The sequence below is a fragment of the Dreissena polymorpha genome, chromosome 1 (genome assembly GCF_020536995.1).
Source record: "Dreissena polymorpha isolate Duluth1 chromosome 1, UMN_Dpol_1.0, whole genome shotgun sequence".
Lineage (NCBI taxonomy): Eukaryota > Metazoa > Mollusca > Bivalvia > Myida > Dreissenidae > Dreissena > Dreissena polymorpha.
Genome location: NC_068355.1, coordinates 68,221,157 through 68,242,592, shown reverse-complemented (window position 1 = coordinate 68,242,592; position 21,436 = coordinate 68,221,157). Strand labels below are relative to the sequence as shown.

Genomic DNA, 21,436 nt, shown 5'->3' with positions numbered 1-21,436 from the left:
CGTTTACAAATAAAACCTCAATGGGAGCAATTTTGCGTATACAATTCAAAAGCTTTGGTCTGTCGACTAAAATTGTTGTCAATAGGCATTTAATATTTGAAGCTTAAAGAATGGCATAACTTGTTATTAGACTATTCACTCTGCTATTGGCATCCATAAACTACAATAGAAACACATAGACACAAGTCATGGAAATTTTCACTATTTTGTAATAACATTAGCTTGCCATATTCAAGGGCCAATAATTGGCCAGATGATCGTAATCAGACTGCATTATTAGAGGGATTTGCATTTGTTTCTGTTATTGGACGAGTTCTCACATAATATGGGAAAAACTTATATTTTTAATGTCCACCTCTGATTGTATTAAAACATTTTTTTTCGCTCGCGCTTGCTTTTTGCTATAATCCATCGAACAAGTGAATTTCTGTTTATTCGATACCAACAACCTAAAAACTCATAAAACTAATATTATAAATCATACTTTTAAATGTAATTACTTGATGTTTAAGCATTTTGACCCTGTTCATAATTGTTTGTAAAACACAATTGAACATAGATTGAATCATGGAATTCTGGTTATCCCAACATAATCTAAAGTGCACATTTTAAGACACAGACAGCTATAGTTTCACTATGACACAATTAACATTCAAATTAAATTTAATAAACAATATTCAGACGCGGTAACTGCATTTTGTGGTACGGGGGCTGAGTATTGAACTATTACAAAACGTTAAAAAAAATCTACAACACTTGAAGAAATAGCCCTATTGTGTATCAGAAAATACTTTACAAATACGGTTGCTATTTAATGTTGAAATCTAACGCTTGTGATTCTCTAAAACTTGATACAGTAAAATAAAATAAGTATATATTCTCCGCTAGTCTAGGCACAAATATGCTACAATAGAACAACTATAGTAAAACAATTTTATGGAATAATATAAACATAAAATCACCTTTGATGAAAAGCATTGAATATTTCGATCAACTTTGAATAACCCAATACACGATTTATTATTCCGTCAATAACAGAATAATAATAATAATGCTGCTTGTATGAAATAAATGCCGGACACGTCCCACTTTACACATTATTAAAATGTATTTTTTATACATTGTATAAAATGTATACGGCCATATAAAATCTCATATAAACACAAATAATTCTCCAACCCTTACGACCCAATTTTTGAAGAAAAAAAAACTCGTTTAAACAAAACACAAACCAAACATTTTTTTCTGAACACACATAAAAAATAACACACAACCATCAAAATTCCTAACAAAATGGCAAAATACAACAAACAATATTTGGATTACCCATTTATTATGTTTTACAGAACAACGATCGACACCACACTTAGGAACTTCCAACACAAATACGCACTTGAATTTATCGCGACCAAAACATATGTTTTTAAATGCAAATTATCGAAATCTTATGTATGTGACACTTGGGTAAAAAATGTCGAAACTTTAGAACATCTATTTAGGGAGTGCAAACACATACAATCTGGAATCAGCTGACATTCTTTTTTAAACAACAACAACTAAACGTTAAACTATCATTCTTTATTGTTTAGTTTGGAATGGACTCATTTATATCAACATATGTTTATTATATTGCGAAGTGTATTATTATATTAAAGAAATATATTTTTGTATTTTTTTCACTTAAAACTAAATAATCATATTAGGCAGGCAAAAGCTCTTGGTAATGTTGTATTGCATATTTTCGAACAAAAATTGTATTGCATTATAATCTTCTTTATGCAATGCCACTTTTTACTAAACTTTTAATTTATATAAACTTATATTACATTTATTCACTTTAAATAAGTTTAGTTTATCTTTGTTTGTGTTATCTAAAACACGCACGTATTTATAAACAGCATAAGACATATTATTGTCATTGTTATAAGCATTTCAAACCATGGTTTGGCACATTCCAAGACATATTTTATATTCTGTCTTAGTACATTTGTTTGCAAATGTAATACATGTATGCGATATATGCTTTAAAATGAATAAAACAAGATCAGTAAAGAAGGTTCAACGTACTACGTACATGTGGTAAATCCGACGACCATCTAGTCATTTTGTTGCGGACCATTACCAGTTAAGACAGTATGTGGAATCCAAAGTAGATAATTCAATAGGTTATTATGTTATCATTATTTTTCAACAGTGGTTTTATAATTTGGAAAAATATATAGCGCGTAACTCATACCCGCACGTAAAACAGCGTTACTATATTTATTATTATACATTATTAGCTTAATTGATGAGTTGGGAAATATTATGTGACTTTATTTTTCTCGCACTCTTTTACGGTTTAGCTCTAATGTTTTACTTCCACACGGTTCCAACTACACTGCTATAAATTCAATTCCCTGGTGGCTTTTGTGCTTAGAATGCACTACCGATTAATTTCTTTAGAAACATATGTTTCTCGACATCGTTACACGTTTTTGAAGTTTACGTAACCTAATGTTTTACCCATCGATGACCTATCAGAAACTGTACATTTACTGAACACACAATTTATAACTAACCCGACATCTAGTAAATGGGAGTTTTTCGCAATTATGTTATTGTGAGTATTTTCTATAAACATAATACTATTGTGTAACTTTTTATTCAAATTTTATCTTTCATGTTTCGTTAGACTGAGAAAGCAATATCCCATCATGAAAAATATTTAGCTGTATATTTGCGCGTTTAACACATGTTTTAAACCTGTTTTGCTTGCTTATTGGCATAGCTGTTAAGTCACACTTTGCTATTTGCACTTTACTATGTTTGCCGAAATTTAATTTTAATGTACTGCAACTGCATCTATCGAGGGCTTTAGGTGATTGTTCTGCTGTTGGAGATTATTGACTTTTGATAGCAAACTCTACAAGGAATCAGATCTTTAAAAGGCTGTGTCGAATACTTTACAAGAAACGATGTTTAAATAGCGTCCGAGTTAAATTTTATGAATTTGGAATATGTGTATATTATCAACTTGCTAACGAATGCTACAAACAATTAATTATACTTTCTTTGCAGTGAAGAACATAGTTTGAAAACATATGATATACGAGCGTTTGTTTTATAATCCAGTTTGAATTTTGAATCAACTTGAACAGCATAATTATTCTAATGTCTACTACATAGCTGAGTTTACTATCATGATGGTTGTAACCTTGTTGTGTTGATATGTATGTTCTCATTCGATATAATTGGGCAATCGGACATTTTGATGCACCCCTACGTGTTTAGTGTTCGATATCAACTGATAATTCTGATATTGCCACATTGGGAGCGTTTAGTACAATAAACCATATCGACGAACTATCGGTAACATGTCGTGCATGTTGTCAAGAATTCAACTCACATTGTAAATGCATACAAAGGACAACGTTGCATAGGGCGTATTGATCCGCCAACAGTTTTTGTAAGCAACAAATAATATATGCATGGTAACGTGTATGTTATGCAATCTGATTAAGTTAAATATTCACAAGATGCATCGTGGACACAATTTTAGCACTGATCTTAATACACATGTATTACCCTACTCCTATAGCTACGGATACAGGCATACATATCCACTGTGCATAATGGTTAAGATCTAACCATTATATTTGAGCAAAAGACTCGGATCCTGCACAGGGCAAACTATATCCATGTGTTAAACTCTGTTTCAATGAATTTTAGAATTGCCTGATGAATGAGGACGAATACGATAGAAAACATAGATGTATAATGCCCGTATTTGACTATTGATATGTAAATATGCAATTCCAATTGCCGTTTCGACATAGGGACTTTTTGGTGAGATTTGATGGTAAGTAATTTTTAAATTTCATTTTTAAGGAGGAATTTACAGCTTGGGAAATATATATAGTTTATGCCCCACTTACTGTGAGCTTTAATTTTGGGATAGGAACATGTGGAAGATAAATGATAAAGTTAATGTGCTGCACATACATAGACGCACAAACACGGAACCGCCACACAAATTCGTGGCACTATTGATCAAAAGGAGACCACATGGGTCTGTATGGGAGTACTACCTAGGCTTAATATTAGTATGCAGTCCTGTTTTTGATGTTGGGTGTTTTACCATACTAACAATACAATATTCAAATTCTCTTACGGCTTTCTTTTAACATACTCATACCTAAACGGAAAGCTTTGACGATCTAAGCAGTGTACTGGTACAAAGAGCCAAATATTTATTCAAGTAAGTGATAGATGCTTTACTTAAATGAGAAGTTGTAGAAATAATTGTATTAAAAATAAATCCACGATAAAGGCTTTTTAGCTAGTTTTATGCTTGATGGCCTCATGTTATATCAATAAAGAAATAACTAAAGAATAAGATATGTTTTATGTACATTTATAATTAAGATTCAAACATTTTTTCAATACAGATAACATACACTTGTGCTAAAGAACTGCAACTACTGCTCTTAAGGATGTTCGATCGTTTTGTGAAAATTTTCAAAATATCCGGAATGCTATAATTTTTTGTATGGTGATTAATGAATCTGTATCTGAAATTAATATAAAATAAAAAAGAGAGGTCACCGTGAATAATTTTGAGATAACGAAGGTTTTTAAATGCCATGTGCGTTTGAAAAAAGGTCATTTTTGCGGGGCATAAATTTGGGGGTACGGTAAAATGTTTTTGTGTAATACATTTAAAATGGCATAATAGTATTGAGATTGCATTAGATTAGCAACTGTAACATGTGTATTATCATAGTGAACAGTTTTAAAACCAAAAATTATGGAAATCGTAAAAAATAATGAGAAATAAGTATGACTAGTTTTTTGTTTGTTTTGAATTTTTTATTGCACAGTTCAAAATAGATAACATGCAACACAGATACATATTTCTGTTGATGTAATATTCATATTCATTTGAAGTTCTCAATAATTAAAGTCAACTAGCTAAGCATTAAAATGAAGTAAAGAAATTGATAGGTCACCGTGGATTTTTTTTTGCTATAGACATTTTAATATGGACGTAATTTCAAAAATACAATGACTAACATTGTAATAGTAATTAAAACATATCTATATAATAACTGCTCCATAACAATCAAATTATCAACTGAAATGTGATACACGTAGAAATATTTATAATGTATATTGTTATGAAAATATTTCAGATGTAACAACTGTAAAAACAATGTTGATGTTCAAATAAACATCTTAAATTACCCCACCCACCTGTTACCCATGTTGTTGGTTGTAAATTGAGCATATGTATTAGGTATTTTAAAATTATTTTTAAAACTGTGTGATGTGTATTTAAAGACAAGAGGCCATGATGGCCCTGTATCGCTCCACTGCTGAAAAAAAGACTGAAACAAATATTCTCCGCATGTGCAGATACTTAAATATAGGCCCTATTTAAGCACATGTACAATTTTGTGACCACCTGGGCTGGGTCAAATTTAACCCCAGGGGCATAATTTTAGCAAACTTTGTAGAGGGCTACTATATCTCACTCCATACAAAATGTGGTGGCCCTAAGTCTTAGATGTAGAGTTAAGGACAAGAATATTTTTTAAGTTTTCATAAAATAAGCAAGATACAAGCGTATATAATGTTCAATTTTGTGACCTGCGGGTCAGGGTCAAATTTGACCCAAAGTAACAAACTTGGTAGATGACTATAAGATGTTCCTGCATACCAAATTTGGTAGCCATAGTCAGAATGGTTTTCGACAAGATTTTTAAAGATTTCACAAAATAGGCGCTTTATAAGCGTTTATTAAATTTTGTGATCCCCCGCGGCAGGGTCAAAGTTGACCCCAGAGGCATTATTTGAACAAATTTGGTAGAGGTTTATAAGATGTCACTACATACCAAATTTGGTAGCCCTAGGCCCAATAGATATGGACAATTTTTTTTCACCAATAAAGCACTTTATAAGCATATGTTCAGTTTTGTGACCCCCGGGGCAGTTTCAAATTTAACCCAAGGGGCATAATTTGAACAAACTTGGTAGAGAACTATTACATGTCATTACATACCAAATTTGGTAGCCCTATGCCATACTAATATGAACAAGAAGATTTTTAAAGTTTTCACAAAAAATGCCTAATATAAGCATATGTTCAATTTTGTGACCCTCAGGGCAGGGTCAAACTTGACCCTAGGGGCATAATTTGAACAAACTTGGTAGAGGACTATAAGATGCCACTACATACCAAATTTGGAAGCCCAAGGCCCAATGGTTATGGACGAAAAAATATGTGAAGTTTTCACAAAATAGACCCTATATAAGCATACGTTAAATTTTGTGACCCCGGGGCAGGGTCAAATTTGACCCCAGGGGCATAATTTGAACAACGTTGAAAGAGGAACATTCCTGAGAAATTTCATCACAATTGGACCAGTAGTTTAGGAGAAGAAGATGTTTAAAGGAAACGTTCAGGCACGCACGCACGACGGACACAGAATCATAACATAAGCCCCGCTGGCCTTTGGCCAGTGAAGCTTAAAACAACAAAGAATACAATAAGCTGGGCAATTATGTTTCACACACCATCTGTGGTTTAATGCACTGCCAAAAATATCTTACAACTTAGGTGAAACATGAGAAATACAACTGACATAAGAATCACAACTATGTTCGTCATCGAGAAGGAAAAACAATGATGTAACAGCTTTTAGATTTCATAGCTTATCTATATACAAGATGCAAATTACAATTGGTTAGATGTCAGGCAACAAATAACTCGCTATTGTACATATTATTTTCTCTGATTTTGTTACTCTGCTTTGTCCGTTTGTAACCTCTGAAAGGGGGCTCCTCAAACCACTCAGTCCGTTTCTTTTTGATACAGGACTCAAATGTTTAAGTTGAAATCCACTTCCTGCAACTTTCCTTGCAACACCTTGACTTATAACTTTTGTATCAATTATGGTTTGTAAAGATTTGATGTTGGAAGCAACATTTAGTTACACATTGTATGTTAACACTGCTCGGTAAAAGCTGAATGAATATTTGTTAACAATTTTTGGTCAAGAGGAACAGAGTTCACTAACTTTTGTAAAGCTAAAATATCCTGTATAGAGCCATGTGCCATGTATAATTCACCAATGACGTCTTTAACTAAATGTTCCCGCTAATATGATTTCATATTTGGTAATATTTCCTTTAACATTTTTAAGTATCTAAAAAGCCACAAATATTTTGCTGAAACTCAAACATTTTTCAACAAGTATGGATAGCACGGAGCAACACTTTACAATCAAAAGACTCTATATTATGCCCAACTAAAATAATTGGTGAACATTTCTGTAAGAATGTTATAAAACTTGTCAATGCAGATTTGATGGGGACAGCTGTTACTGTTTGTCTCTTGACAAGCATAGAGTCGCTAACAACTGTCACTCCAGTTATTTCTGACGCTTGCAAGGAAATCTTCTGACCAGTTGAATGCACTGCAGCTATCTGAATTATGTGAGAAGTGTGCTCTGAAAAAACAAAACAAAAATTTTAAATAGAAATTGCACAAAATCCATTTTAGCCCCGTTAATCACAGAGCCCTGGGTCGCTCCCCCAAGTACAATGTAAACTTCTTAAAATACATTTGAAGTGTTTACAATAAATATAAAAGGGAAAAACATTGCCCCCCACCAGGACAGGACTTTTTTTGAAGCTTAATGTGAACAATCGTAGAAGAGGTTCCTTCACATTCATTCTCTATGCATTGTGGTTTAAGAGAATTTTCAGTTGAAGGGTTATTGATCGGAAACAATTTTCACACTTATTGTGACCTTTGACTAAGTGACCATAATTTAAATGGGGGTTATATACTGTCCAATCCCTATGCACATGGAGAGTAAAAAGCCAATCAGTGAAAAAGTTGACAAATTATTGATCGGAAACTTAATGATCTACCCACTGACAAACATCCAGCAAAACAATATTAACTCTCTCTTCCAAGGGGGGCATAATAACTGTTATTATGAAAATTGAAACGCTCTTTTCTTCCATTCATGGATATATCAAAGTAAGTTGTGGGCATCTAATGATCTTATGTATTCATAAATCTGAAGAAGCGAAGAGAATAGTGTTTAAATTCTTAAACGATGCACAATAATATACTAAAGCCAGTTGTGGGTAATGTAACATTGCATCATCTAAGTGGTATTTACTATCATTTTATCAATAAAGATTAAGAATGATGTATTATATGAAAGCAAAATGAGAAATTAGTCTGAACATAACTCTTGTTGCAATTCAATCATATGCTAGGTTGACCAACAATTCACACGATATCTCTGACACATTGAGTTACTCAGCAGTAGCAGGTTGAATTATGTTATACATGTAAGTAAATATGTATATTTTTTAATAGAAGTTCAACTTTGGAGATTTAGAGTACCTAAATACCTGAATTGGACCAAGATAAACTTCTGTATGTGCAACACTGTGAATAAGGAATATGTTAAAAATAAACTTTACCTAACCCTCTTGTTTCCAAATCAAAGAAAACAAATTCCTTCCCAGTAGTGTCTAGCCCTGCTGGACCAGGCTTGGGTATAGGTGGGGGTATAGTTGTAACTTCAACGTCTTGGTCCTCTATGTTTGAACTGTATGTTGGTCCCGCTTGTACTTCTTGCACTGTCCTTTGAATGCCTGAACAGAAAAACAGAATTTCAAATTGGAAAATTTGCTTGCACCTTCATGGGTTATCTCCGATTTTTATTTAAAGAAATGATTACACAGCACATTAATGCTTTTACAATAATCAATTTACAAACATTAGCATATGCTTTTAAATGATACTACTACTTTGCATATATAATTGATGGATCTATTGATACAATCTACAACAAGAAATGTGTCCACACGACACGGATGCCCCAAACTCCAACTTTGTAACTATATAAAAAAATAATCCATACAATTGTAAGAAACCCAGTTTGGTGAAGATCGGATGAAAACTACTTGAATTAGAGAGCAGGCACGAAAAGTGTGAGGGACTGACCGACCCACGGACAGTGCGAAAACTATGTCGCCAATTGGGGGCATACAAATGAAGAATACTGTGTTTTAAATATAAAATGCCCATAATTAAAAATACCGTTCGAGTTTTAAGTCTTATGCGTCACTGTTTTGCTGCACGAGTAACAGTTATAGCCTTTCTTTTTTTGTGCTGAAGGTCATGGAGAAGGGCCAGTTTCGATGTGAAAGTCCCAGGTGAAACACCCAGTTTTTGATTTACCTGAAACAGATTGCAGTAAATGACAGAACAGTTGACAATGCACAATGCTAGAATATGCTTATGCGGAATAAAATAATATGAAATAATGTCACTAATTTACAAAAGTTACAACATTTTAAAAGACCTAGTGATCTACATACACACAAATAATAATTAATTCAAGCCCTTTATTTTCAAAACCAATACGTATTTGACAAATTGAGAATATTTATGTTTTGTAAACTTGTAAAATTTCATATTTATTACCGGTATCAATAACTAGGACTGCAGGAAGAAAATAAACTTATGTCACTTTAAAATATACATGTTTAACTAAGGACAACCATTCACATTCTACTGTAATTGTGTTTACTGGCAGTAAATCAGACAAAATATGAAGGAAAAATATAGCAAGTACAATATAAAAAATGTATGCATGTAGACTACACGCGAATTACTTAGAGATAACTATCTGAATGTATTCAAAAGTATCAGTAATTTAGACAATAAATCATGATATAATGCACCAATGTACCAAAAAGACAAAGAAGTCTTACCCAAATGCAAGCTTTGTGATCATGTCATAAACTCTGCCATGTTTCCGTCCAGTAGCCACATTATTTACTGCACCACAATTGCTAAACTGTATGTCCAAAACACATGCCTGTCCGAAATCCCTGCTTTCTACAGTGTTAAGTAAATTCATGGGCACTTGACAAGCACTGCATGCTAAAAGCGATTCGGTCAATGTGTCGAGTTCAACGACACGTCTACCAATTTTATATCCAACAAGCATCGCTGTTGTCACATGTGGTCACGCTTACCGACGAACCGATAGAAAAATCGTCAAAATAACAGTGGTCATTCCGGAAATCCTGATTGTCGGTGGAAATAGTCTTTCTATTGAAATCCACATTGTTCTTTTGAACGTTGTTGTTTTCAATACCTTTTAAGTTTCGTTTTGTATTCCGAATTATATCCAAATTAGACATTTTAAATGAAAATTATTAAGCCAAGTATCTGATTCTCATTGTTGACAAATTATTGTTTCGTTATCAATAGACGCTTGTATTTGCACAGAAAATAACATCTACAGCGTAAGCAAGCGTTTCATCGATGTCGATCACGAAGTGACGTCAAGCAATCGAACGCTTGGTTTCAATGCAGTAAATCTCGAAAATATGTAAATGCCGAAAATTTAAAGGCGCATAATCAAAACAGTAAAACTAGAATTTACACTCGTTTATTCCAACCTAATATTTTGAAACCGTGAAAATATATAAAGGTTTTTAATTTTTACGATATAGTGAATCAATTACCGTAAAGTGGAAACGATCGAACATCCTTAAGTACAATGTCTTGAATTAACTCTTAACTTAATTTTTTTAGCTACCGGTTGATCTAATTTCATATTATATTACCCCTTTACAGCCTTATGAAGAAGAACACCTAAACATTCCTAAATGTCAAGTTCATTGCTGCTTCAACACTTTTTTCATTCAACGTTATGTCAGGAATGGCTCTATTCATTTTAAATATAGCGGCTACTATCGCCATATAGTAGAGCGTCGTTACGACCTTTAACATCTTTTAGTAGAAACAGCATTTACACACTAACAGTGGAACAGTAGAGACTGGCTCTTACGTGGTGATGTTTGTCAATTTCAGACCACGCCTTTGGTGCGTTCTTACAACGAACAGTCGCACATTCTTCCTAGGTTGATGTAGGTTCTCTAAAAATTAACTGCATATATTCTACATGTTCTCAAGGTTTCGCTATACAATCACTACGCCTATACAATCATTTCATGTACGATTGAAAAGTACACATAATTGAACTATATCTGTTTGAACCACGTTAGGAGCAAACCCTCTACCAGAACATTGCACAATATGAAAATGTATGTTTCGAATATACTGCTCAATTATTGGCAAATTATTATTAATGTATTAAACCAACGTGTCTTTATGAACCTCAAGATAAAGTTATATTGATCTGCATTTAAAACTTTGATACAAGTAGGACAAACAATGAAAACCGAGCATGTTTAACTAACACTTATCTGACTATTATTCATGTAAAATTAAAAAGTAAATCCACATGTATAATTTGTATCAAACAATTAATTTGAAATCGACATCTGAAATTTACGTTTTCTGTTAACAATTTAGTATACATAGTTGCATTTAACTTTCTGTGATAAAGACAACATTTCAAATAACAGTTCTTATTTTAGTTATAGATAAAAAATTGTGTTTTTTTGCGATGTAGTTGTATTAAATAGTTAATATGTATAACTTATGCTTGACTTTTCAGTGACATGAGCGTTCAAAATTTGGTATTTTTTACAATAATAATTATAAAGCGTTTTCATTTATTATTTATTTTAGAACGAGATCGATGTTTGCAGCACAAGTTCCTGTACACCAAAAGGTAATAGTCTGACCAGATGGTATGTTATCAGTCATTTTTGCGTTTGAGGCTTTTGTGATGTAACATGTCCAGCACGATCTTAGAATTTGTAAGCAACATAGTAATGAGACAAACAGCTATTAAATTGTTTGTGACATTTTCTGGTTTGAACAAACTAGACTGTGGACCATTCCCTTTGATACAAAAAGTCAAAGAAGTCCTGGGAAACCTGGCGACCATTGGCACCAAGAGACTTGTCGTCTGCGAGAACAACAAGAGGGTAACAGTCACGTGTCTTGCTTCAGCGAAGTGGTCTCATGGAGAACTGACTTGTCTAGGTTTGTTGAACAATTAAAATGTCATAATCAAAAGCCATGTTTTAAATACCTTTTCCTTTTTACTGTACTTTTAATACGCGTTAAAGCTAGAATTTGATAAGAAGTACTTTAAAAGGCATATGTTTAGATTTTAAGTCAGATTTCAGGGCTTTGATGCTTTAATGGTCCTCTATAAAACATATCAATATATCTAGCATGCTGGCTTTAGCGGAACTCCTGTTGAACCGATAACGTATAGAATATATGTTTAATATATCTTTGAAAATCAATATCATGTCAGATTGGATTAACAGTTGTTTATCTGATGATAATTAAATTAATATATAACTTTTTTTAAACATCGCAATATAGGAGGCATAGCTTTTTATACATATATTATACTACAAAATATTATCTTATTTTTCAACGATTCCGATAAATGCCATGATCACCATTGTTTTTTTAGATCAAGGAACCCCGCTCCCCTCTAAGTACGCACACATATTTTTTCATTACAAGAAATTATTTGAGAATTTAGAACGTTTCTTATATGTCTGTTCTTGTAATGTATTTGTGTAAGCCAACTGCTCAACCCCTCGAGGTCTAGCCAATGGCACTCTGTCGTATAATGGCTGAACCCCTCGAGGTCTAGCCAATGGCACTCTGTCGTATAATGGCTGAACCCCTCGAGGTCTAGCCAATGGCACTCTGTCGTATAATGGCTGAACCCCTCGAGGTCTAGCCAATGGCACTCTGTCGTATAATGGCTGAACCCCTCGAGGTCTAGCCAATGGCACTCTGTCGTATAATGGCTGAACCCCTCGAGGTCTAGCCAATGGCACTCTGTCGTATAATGGCTGAACCCCTCGAGGTCTAGCCAATGGCACTCTGTCGTATAATGGCTGAACCCCTCGAGGTCTAGCCAATGGCACTCTGTCGTATAATGGCACCACAGAAGGAAAGCATGTTGTGTACGAATGCCAATCACCATTCAAAGCCAAATCAACAGGGGTGCCCCTCAACTATACATGCGGCGCAGATGGAAATTGGAATTATCACGACACTTTCATACAATGTGATGGTATGTAAAGTAAGGCATTAACAATATTGACGATAACAATTCGAAAATCATGGTTAGTAATTCTAGAAATCGACCCAATGCCTGCATGTTAATTTTTTTTTTAGTTTACAATCATATATCTTATTTGTATTTTAGTCAACTGTGGCAATGCTCCGACTGTACAAAATGCAACCTCAACTTCTTCTAGCGAATCATGGCGTGATAGCATAGTTACATACACGTGTCAAACAAACTACGCCAAGTTTCCTACTACTGCACAGAACTCCGTCGAGTGTATGCCTGACGGACAATGGTCAAATATAACGTTCATATGTAAATGTAAGTTTCTTTCAAATCAATAGTGTTGATTCAGGTCGTTTATTAATTACAGCTGAATAAACTTATTGGTTTTGAAAATTTTAATGATTCAGTATTATTTTCTAAATGTGTATACCTGGTTATCTTCAAATACTTGACTCGAAGTTTGTGTTACCCTATTAATACCTGCATATAAATTTGCATACGTGTTTTGTTTTGAAAACTGTCCTAACAAATGTTATGCACATAACTGTGTTACCTTTTATCGCAAATTGCGTTTAGAGATATTTGACATCATGGAATACAGCTTTCAAGCTAGTTTTTTTTAAACAGTTTTCAATTTATAGTAATACATGCTTTAATGTGAATTAAAGTCAATTGCGGTGAGCCGTACGTTAAGCATGCGCAAGCTTCATTTAACTCAACGTTTGTGGGATCTCAAGTGACGTATACGTGTAACGAGGGTTATGTACTACAACCGCAAGATGCAAACACGTCCAGATTCTGCATAGAGCCAACGTTCTGGAGTCTGCAGAATTTTACGTGCCTTGGTATGGTCAAATGTTATGTGCATTGTTTTAAATGTCAGGTTTAATTCCTAAAAAACTATTTGACAAACATTATATTGAGATAAGTATTTTGCTGAAATAAAACAATAATAATCTGATAATAGCTGATCCTTTTATTGAACATCTTACACTTTGGCCTGATACGGATTTGGATGTATTCTGTCATTTTTCTGCTGTTGCTTGTTTCCATAAGAGTACTTGATACACATTTATTTCGTCAATATGATCAAATATATACAATAACAGTTTAGTGAAGAGATCCGTATAAAATAAATAATTGTAATTATTAATTCAGAAAGAAATCGTCTAGTTAATGTCAGGTAATGTTATCAATCGAATAAGCGTTAATTCTACTCACCAAACTCTGTCTATGGCGAGTTTTAAGCTCAGCAGATTATGCTGTAAAGGGAAATGCGTTCGAGTTTCGCAAATTAATTTTGATTTATAAGATACTATGTACTCTTTTCCGAACACTGTTTTTTTTCTTAAAACATTTGTAAAAACATTGGTTTTGCATATGAACACATACAATATATATTTAATGAAAAGATTCTTCTAGTGTTAATAACTATCACTGCTGTTCTGTGTAAATATTTAAAATCGTTCCCGCCTTAAACAATTTTAGGTATGGTTTGCTTAATTTCAACATTTTGCTTCCAAACAGCAAACTGCTCCGAGCCGCGATCAATAGACAATGCGACGATGGCGTTCAATTCCACTCTTCAAGGAAGCATGGTCAATTACACGTGTATTGAGCCAACTGCGGTATACCAGCCCGATTACCCTTCGGACTTTTATTGCAATGAATTACGACAGTGGGAACCTACCACTGCATATGAGACAATTTCGTGTGAACGTAAGTTATTCACAAAAAGAAATATAAATATTAATGAGCAACCCTCTGTCCGCACAGGCTATTCAAGGATGACACTTTCTTCCTAAACTGGATTTTTTTCTAAGAAGATATATTCTTTGACCTAAAAATATAATTCAAGCAGTCGTGCCTGATTGTCTAATCTGGGATGACACTTTATGCGCATGCATTAAACCACCTTTTCACAAAGAAAAAAAAAACACTTCACAGAGCACGGCCAAAATATTTTGATTGTCATATTGCATATAAGGGGTCGGTGTTTTTTAATCAGCCAGTTGTGGTCAACTTCCAAACCGCCGCTTCAAAAGACAACTAAATATTGAGTAATTATTTCAATAAAAACTAAATAGCTGCAAGTTTTAAATTCGTCCTTTCGTATGTTTATATCTTTCATAAAGAAAAAGGGTAAGAAACTATTTGGGTCCTTCAAAAAGATCGCAGTCTTAGGCTTTGAAGAAATTCATAGTTAAAATTGAATTGCGTCAGAAAAAAGGCACAATTTCCACCTGCACATTTTCCTCGAAAGTATTAACTGACAATTCTATCTTTTTTTAAGTAGACCTTGTTAAGTTTGTAATATTGTGTTTATTTATTAAACAGTTTAGATACTATATTGTATTGAACCATACATTTATTTCAGCATTTTTAATATAATGGTGGTCTTGTTATTTCTAGTTTATTGTAAAACACCGCCCAGTAAAGAAAATGCCAACAGGCCCAACAGCCTTGTCACATTTTTGAATGGCACGGCGAAATATTCTTGCAATCGGGGTGCACGATTCGACACATACCCACCCAATGACACAATTGTTTGTGAGCGGCCAACGGAATCAAATGAGTGGACACAGCCCAACTTTGAATGCATCAGTAAGAAAATGTGATATGCCCATGATCTTTTTAACATGAAATAGTTTTTTAGGGGATCGTGTCAGGTATTATTAAATCATTTATTTTTATTAACATATTTGGCAAAGTGTTCTCTACTTTTTGTTATTATTGTATCGAATTCGATTTTAAATAATCCGACTTACATAATATAATGTGGATATTTTCAGGAATAACCTATAACGAACCCTGCAGAAACGATTCAGACTGCCTCGATACAAATTCTTTCTGTTATCCTACCAATACGACTTATGACAACACATCTCAAGATACTGAAAGGGATTTGAGATGCACATGCAAACCTCTGTATAAGTTCAACCAGACGACATCAACGTGCCAACCAAGTAAGAACTTAAATCCAAACTTAACAAATTATTGCACATGTCGATACATGAACCGTACGTTATTGTATAAGAGTATACTGTTTTGTATCAGTTGTACATACACTTGTAGCATATGATCATGCTTTAACAAACTATTGATAAGGAGAAAATAACAACAATACATATCTCTTCTTTAAGTGATACTTTAATAAATATATATTCGGTTTTTCATTACGACTCTTTGCTTTTTCTTGAAAACGTTGCATTCTGATGGGATAATCCGGCCGCGTGAACTTTTTTTCATTATCCAATCATTCACTTCGTATAAAAATTGACTAAATATCTTAATAAGGAATTTCTTGCAGTAGCACATTCCAAATGAATATTTTGTTGACTTCATACTCAAACAAAACAATGAAATAATGCAGATAAAAACGAGTGCTTGACGTATTAATTAACGTATTTCAAAATATGTTAATATGTATAGTTCATACAAATTATTGAGTGATGCACGATGAAATTAAAAGAAACTAATTTTTTATCGTATTTTACCATTTACATTCATCGGTCTCTAAAATAAGAACCAAAAATAAATAAAATATTGAAGCAAGTCAGGACCGGTAGATGCGGGTCATTGCCTTTGATATTTTTTAAGGAGTATCATGAAACAACAATCAAACTGTATGCGTAAATACCGCCCTGATTAATCAGTACTTTCATTTAGTGTACGGTCTTATTATTGATGTTGTTCTAAGCACTCTTTCATTAAAAAAACATTCTCTCGACACCGTGCTTTTTTTGCTATTTACGCTATGTACGTTTTTTTCAGTTTCTTTCGAAACTTTCGATAATGAAACGTCTAATGAGTGCTTTAACAGCACTGGTTGCAGCATTGAAAACACGATGTGCGTAGGCAAGCCCAATACAGACAATGGAGAGTCCTCTGTGTGCGCATGTAAACCAGGCTTCGTACAAGGCAATTACACTCTTCAATGTATACCAGGTGCAAAACAACTTGACGGTTACATATTTAATTGGTTTATGATTAATATTTAATTATATATTTAAATTGATAACATGAACGTATTCAAAACCAGTATTTTAATGTAACCAATCGAACAAATAATTCAAAGTAAATGATTCTGTTCAGAGATGTTTTTAAATCCATATAAAACTACCATTTTAAGTGGGTTATCATTTAAATTGCAAGTTTTAAACAGGACGCAAAGTGTTATTGCCAACAATTTTAAGACTGTTGTTCGTTACAACACGCATAATTTACACAAGTGAACAAACAAAATAAGATTTTTCGACACAACTTTGTAGAGTGTTTAATTGGCAAAAAAATCATTAGGCAAACTCAAATATATTGTTAAATACATCGTGATTACATTTAAACGTCTATGCAATACATTGAACTATTACCATTCTATCACTTGGGTTCTGGTTCATGTAGGGAAAATTAAAAAAATATGAGAGAGACTAAATGTTACTGAGTCCATACGCTGTGGACATGAGTTTAATATAAATAGTGTTCTTTGATTGATACATTGTCTCTTCTTGTTCGCTAGTGAACTGTGGACGTCCGCCCGATATAAACAACGCTTCAGTGTCCGTCACATCCACATCGTACGGTTCTCTTGCCAACTACACCTGCATTAATGCCGATCCACGTGAAGAGTATGAATCGCAGATGCAGTTGCGATGTCTGGGCGAAGGGTTATGGTACCAGCAATGGGAGCAACAACGGTTTTATTGCGAAGGTAAAGGTTCTAATAACATTTTAATAACACACCCCTGTTTTGACGACTTACACTGATATTGCCGAATGCTACTTTCTCTCAAATGCATTACAATCGACGTGCTCATGGAACAGTCACTGATCTTACATGCATGCGCCTTCCTCTTCATTGAACACAGCGTCTAAATCGAGTTTGTTTGTAAAATCATTTTTAATCCAGAAATTCTCAGATTTGTATCAGACATCAACTGTTTGTAGGATTTAAACCTGGTTTCCTGATGTTTATATGTGTATTATTGTAATAAATTATCCAGAACCATCGATTAACACAAGAACATTCATTATAAACTATAAGCACAATTTTTATATGAATTAAACACTATACATAAAAAGCTGTTTACATTATTAACTATGTTAACATATTTATTTTCAATATTTATGAGAAGTAAAAGGTTGTTATAATATATTCCAAATTATTTTAAAAGGGATTGGTTTGTACCGACAATTTTAAAAATACCAAAACCATTTAGATCTGTTTATTTTTACATAATCATATGTTTTTCTTTACAAGCGTGTATTGTTAATTTATATTTGATGGGTAAGCATCGATAAAATCTATGCAATAAAAACTACATGTATATAATAGTATTAACAAACAAAAGTCGCTAGGGACTTACTGTTGTTATATGCTCACGTTCAGTAGGTATATATAATACGCATTATCCGTGCATATGTATATTGGATTTTCTATTCAATTAAAATAATTGCATTGAAGCAAATGATATTTCTTTGAGCATATATTTATCGATATCAGCAGTGGATTTACTAAATATAACCAATACGTTTAAGTATGTGTTAAAATGTTATGCACATACTTATAGTTTGATATTGGATTCCCTTATCCTAACATAGCAACAAACAACAACTAACATGCATGTTTTGTATTATTTATGAAATGGACAATATTGTACATTCCGAATTGTAATGAATTTTTTTTTATTGTTTCAGTAAAATGCAATTATACACTAGAAATAGCAAATGGAAGTTATACAGGGAGATGGCGACATAACCCCTATACGTCGTATGCGCACTGGGGTACGACGACGTATTATGTAGGGTATGAAGTTGAGTATGTCTGCAACGCGGACTCTGGACAAACGCGTTACACTAAATGTCAGTTGACGGGCAACTGGGAGCCTAAAGCGCAGTGCGACCAAAATAGTACAGCTGTTGTATAAGTACACTAAATAGATATAGAACTCAATATTGTCATGTGTAAAGCGTCCAAAGAATGAGTATAACAATACAAATTAATAAAAAATCAGCAACGATACGATAATTAACGCAACGAGCGTTTGCGAATTTCTTTTTATTTCGAACACCCCACGAGAAGCTTTAATGATTTTATAATTGTTTCCTGTCTACACTTTTTTTTATGAATAGCATTTTACGTTTATCAACTTCATAAAAAATATTAAAACGAAGACTGTTTTCAACATAGTGTTACCCACACAATTTAAACGAATATGTATCACAATGATTAATGAGCCTTATTAAAATAGTTTGTTGTTTCAAAAGTGGGATCCTTTGCACAAGTCTTAATACTAAAAGAAAAGAATAATAATCTAAACAAATGGTGAAGTGGTAATCATGTGATGATTCTCAAATAATCTTGATGCGTAAGGTAAACGTTAAGAATGCAAATTGCAAGTATTGCGACGCCTGTTTCTCGAAATATATAGAGTGCTTCTTTAACTCAAAACCATAGTGCCTTCGTGAATATAAAAATGCGACACACTAACGTTTCATGTAAAACAGTTTGCCCTTCTTAGAATACTAATATTGTCATTTTCATCAGATACAAAATAAACAAATATCCTTTGAAAGAAATCAATCATCACTAAGTCGGGTGGAAAAACAAAATAAAACTGAAATTACAAAAATTTACCAGATTACCAAAACAAATACCAACACATGGTTGTAAAATATCTTCCTTTTTAGTTTCAGGGAACTATAACATTTACGACGGAAAAATTAAATATCAACGAAATATATAATAAACCGCATTAAATCTGATTTTTCTAACGCTTAAATTGCACTTGTTTGCTTGCTGATAAGTTTATTTATATTTGTTGTACATATTTAAAAAAAGTTTTCACTTGGGAAAAAATGTGTCATGTGAACTTCTTTGTTAGCATATGCTTAAGGCGACAATTAAATAATTATGTGCTGAAAAAAATTGATTCCAGATATTCCGCTAAGATATAATTACAGATGGATATTTTTTCTCAAACATGTTTATTTTCGAATAACAAAATATCGATAATTTCAAGAAACTATCCGATCTACAGTGAGACAATGTCTAAATATTTTTTTCCTTAACAATTGTATGTGGATGTGTTTTTATAAATAATTGACAAAACTTGTTAGTAAACGAATAAATTTGCTTTTGCTGATATAATCTGTCCTGCTGTAAATGAATCTTCTTAACATTTAACGTACTTTTGGTAAATTCCGTTAGTCAGTGTGTTGTAACAAACACAATTTGCAGAGTACGTATACAAATCTGTTGATAAAAAATGACATATACAAACCATGTGTTTTACGTGCAAGTTTCTTTCAAATCCTGGCGTGTGTTTTTTCTTTAATTTTGAGAAGTTTACTTCCAGAGAGTCTTTTTTAGGTTGCACGTACACATGAACAATGTATTTATTTTACTTTCGATGATTAGATAAGACTATTAGATTAGATAAGATAAAAAAAATGTTGTTCGTAGTTTTTATGTTATTTGCAATGTTGTGTGTTTTTACTTTTGTAATTTGTTTGCGCAACTGGCTCTCATTTTATTTGATCTACATATAAAATTCTAGATAAAATAAAAACAAAATCCATGAAATATAAAGTATTTTTTATATAATTGTTTTTTAATTGTCGAAATTAAAGCTCGGAGCCCCCGCCCATTAACATATGAAAATACTAAGGCATTGACTCATATTGAAAGTAACACATTTTTTGCCGGTGCGTGTTTTCCTTAATATATATATTTAATCCTGTATTTACGGTTAAATCATTTGTTTTATTGTTGATGGTTTTGACACAAAGTCAACTTTTTTAACTATTGTGGTTTTTTAAACTATGTAATATTTTATATTTTCACATGTACCTATTTCACAACGTGTATTAAAATCACTTTTCATACATATTGTGGTAATTTTCTAACGATTGAAGAATTACGATTATAGAAGTGTATTACAACATATTTATAAACCTTTTTCTTACATTGAAGGGTACTTCTTGCTTATGTGTCTATATGGTATGATATGGTATAAGTTAGCCATGCAAACATTAAGGTATGCCGCAGCAATTACTCATCGCAAATATCAACAACAACAACATTTATTTCGGCAATTAAGCTTCAAATAAGCTTCTAGCCTACACTTTGATAAAGCAAATGGTAATTGTTCAGGTAAAGATTACAATAAGGACGAAATACAGACTTATTTTTTTTTAAATATTATATACTTAGAAGTTATTCGTTTAACTCTGGGAATTTGAGCAGCAATACACAGAAATGGCCAGATACGTCAAGTATAAATTGAAAGTTCTCAGAGATGATTAGAGATATACATCAATATGTATTTTTATGATTTGATTTTATGTATAATCGTATTTAGCTTTAACCTTTATAAAATTTCTTTAAGGTACAA

General features: G+C 32.8%; 2 protein-coding genes and 1 long non-coding RNA gene across 3 annotated transcripts; 2 read left to right on the top strand and 1 right to left on the bottom strand.

Moving 5' to 3' along the window:
* Nucleotides 1-4,473: 4,473 nt before the first annotated feature.
* Nucleotides 4,474-10,415, bottom strand: LOC127833764 (uncharacterized). Its single transcript, XR_008027584.1, has 4 exons — nucleotides 9,787-10,415; nucleotides 9,110-9,250; nucleotides 8,488-8,661; nucleotides 4,474-7,493 (listed from the first exon to the last, which is right to left on the bottom strand). It is a non-coding gene; the product is annotated as an uncharacterized LOC127833764 (long non-coding RNA).
* Nucleotides 10,416-11,766: 1,351 nt separating this feature from the next.
* On the top strand, nucleotides 11,767-15,661 carry LOC127880253 (sushi, von Willebrand factor type A, EGF and pentraxin domain-containing protein 1-like). The gene is made up of 5 exons (XM_052427612.1): nucleotides 11,767-11,980; nucleotides 13,176-13,358; nucleotides 13,712-13,888; nucleotides 14,571-14,762; nucleotides 15,456-15,661. The coding sequence occupies exons 1-5, from the start codon at nucleotides 11,767-11,769 to the stop codon at nucleotides 15,659-15,661; spliced, it is 972 nt and encodes a 323-aa protein (XP_052283572.1).
* Nucleotides 15,662-16,847: 1,186 nt separating this feature from the next.
* On the top strand, nucleotides 16,848-19,269 carry LOC127868103 (sushi, von Willebrand factor type A, EGF and pentraxin domain-containing protein 1-like). The gene is made up of 3 exons (XM_052409705.1): nucleotides 16,848-16,991; nucleotides 17,560-17,751; nucleotides 18,738-19,269. Exons 1-3 carry the CDS (start codon nucleotides 16,892-16,894, stop codon nucleotides 18,965-18,967), a joined length of 522 nt encoding a protein of 173 aa, XP_052265665.1. The 5' UTR covers nucleotides 16,848-16,891; the 3' UTR covers nucleotides 18,968-19,269.
* The last annotated feature ends 2,167 nt before the right edge of the window (nucleotides 19,270-21,436 follow it).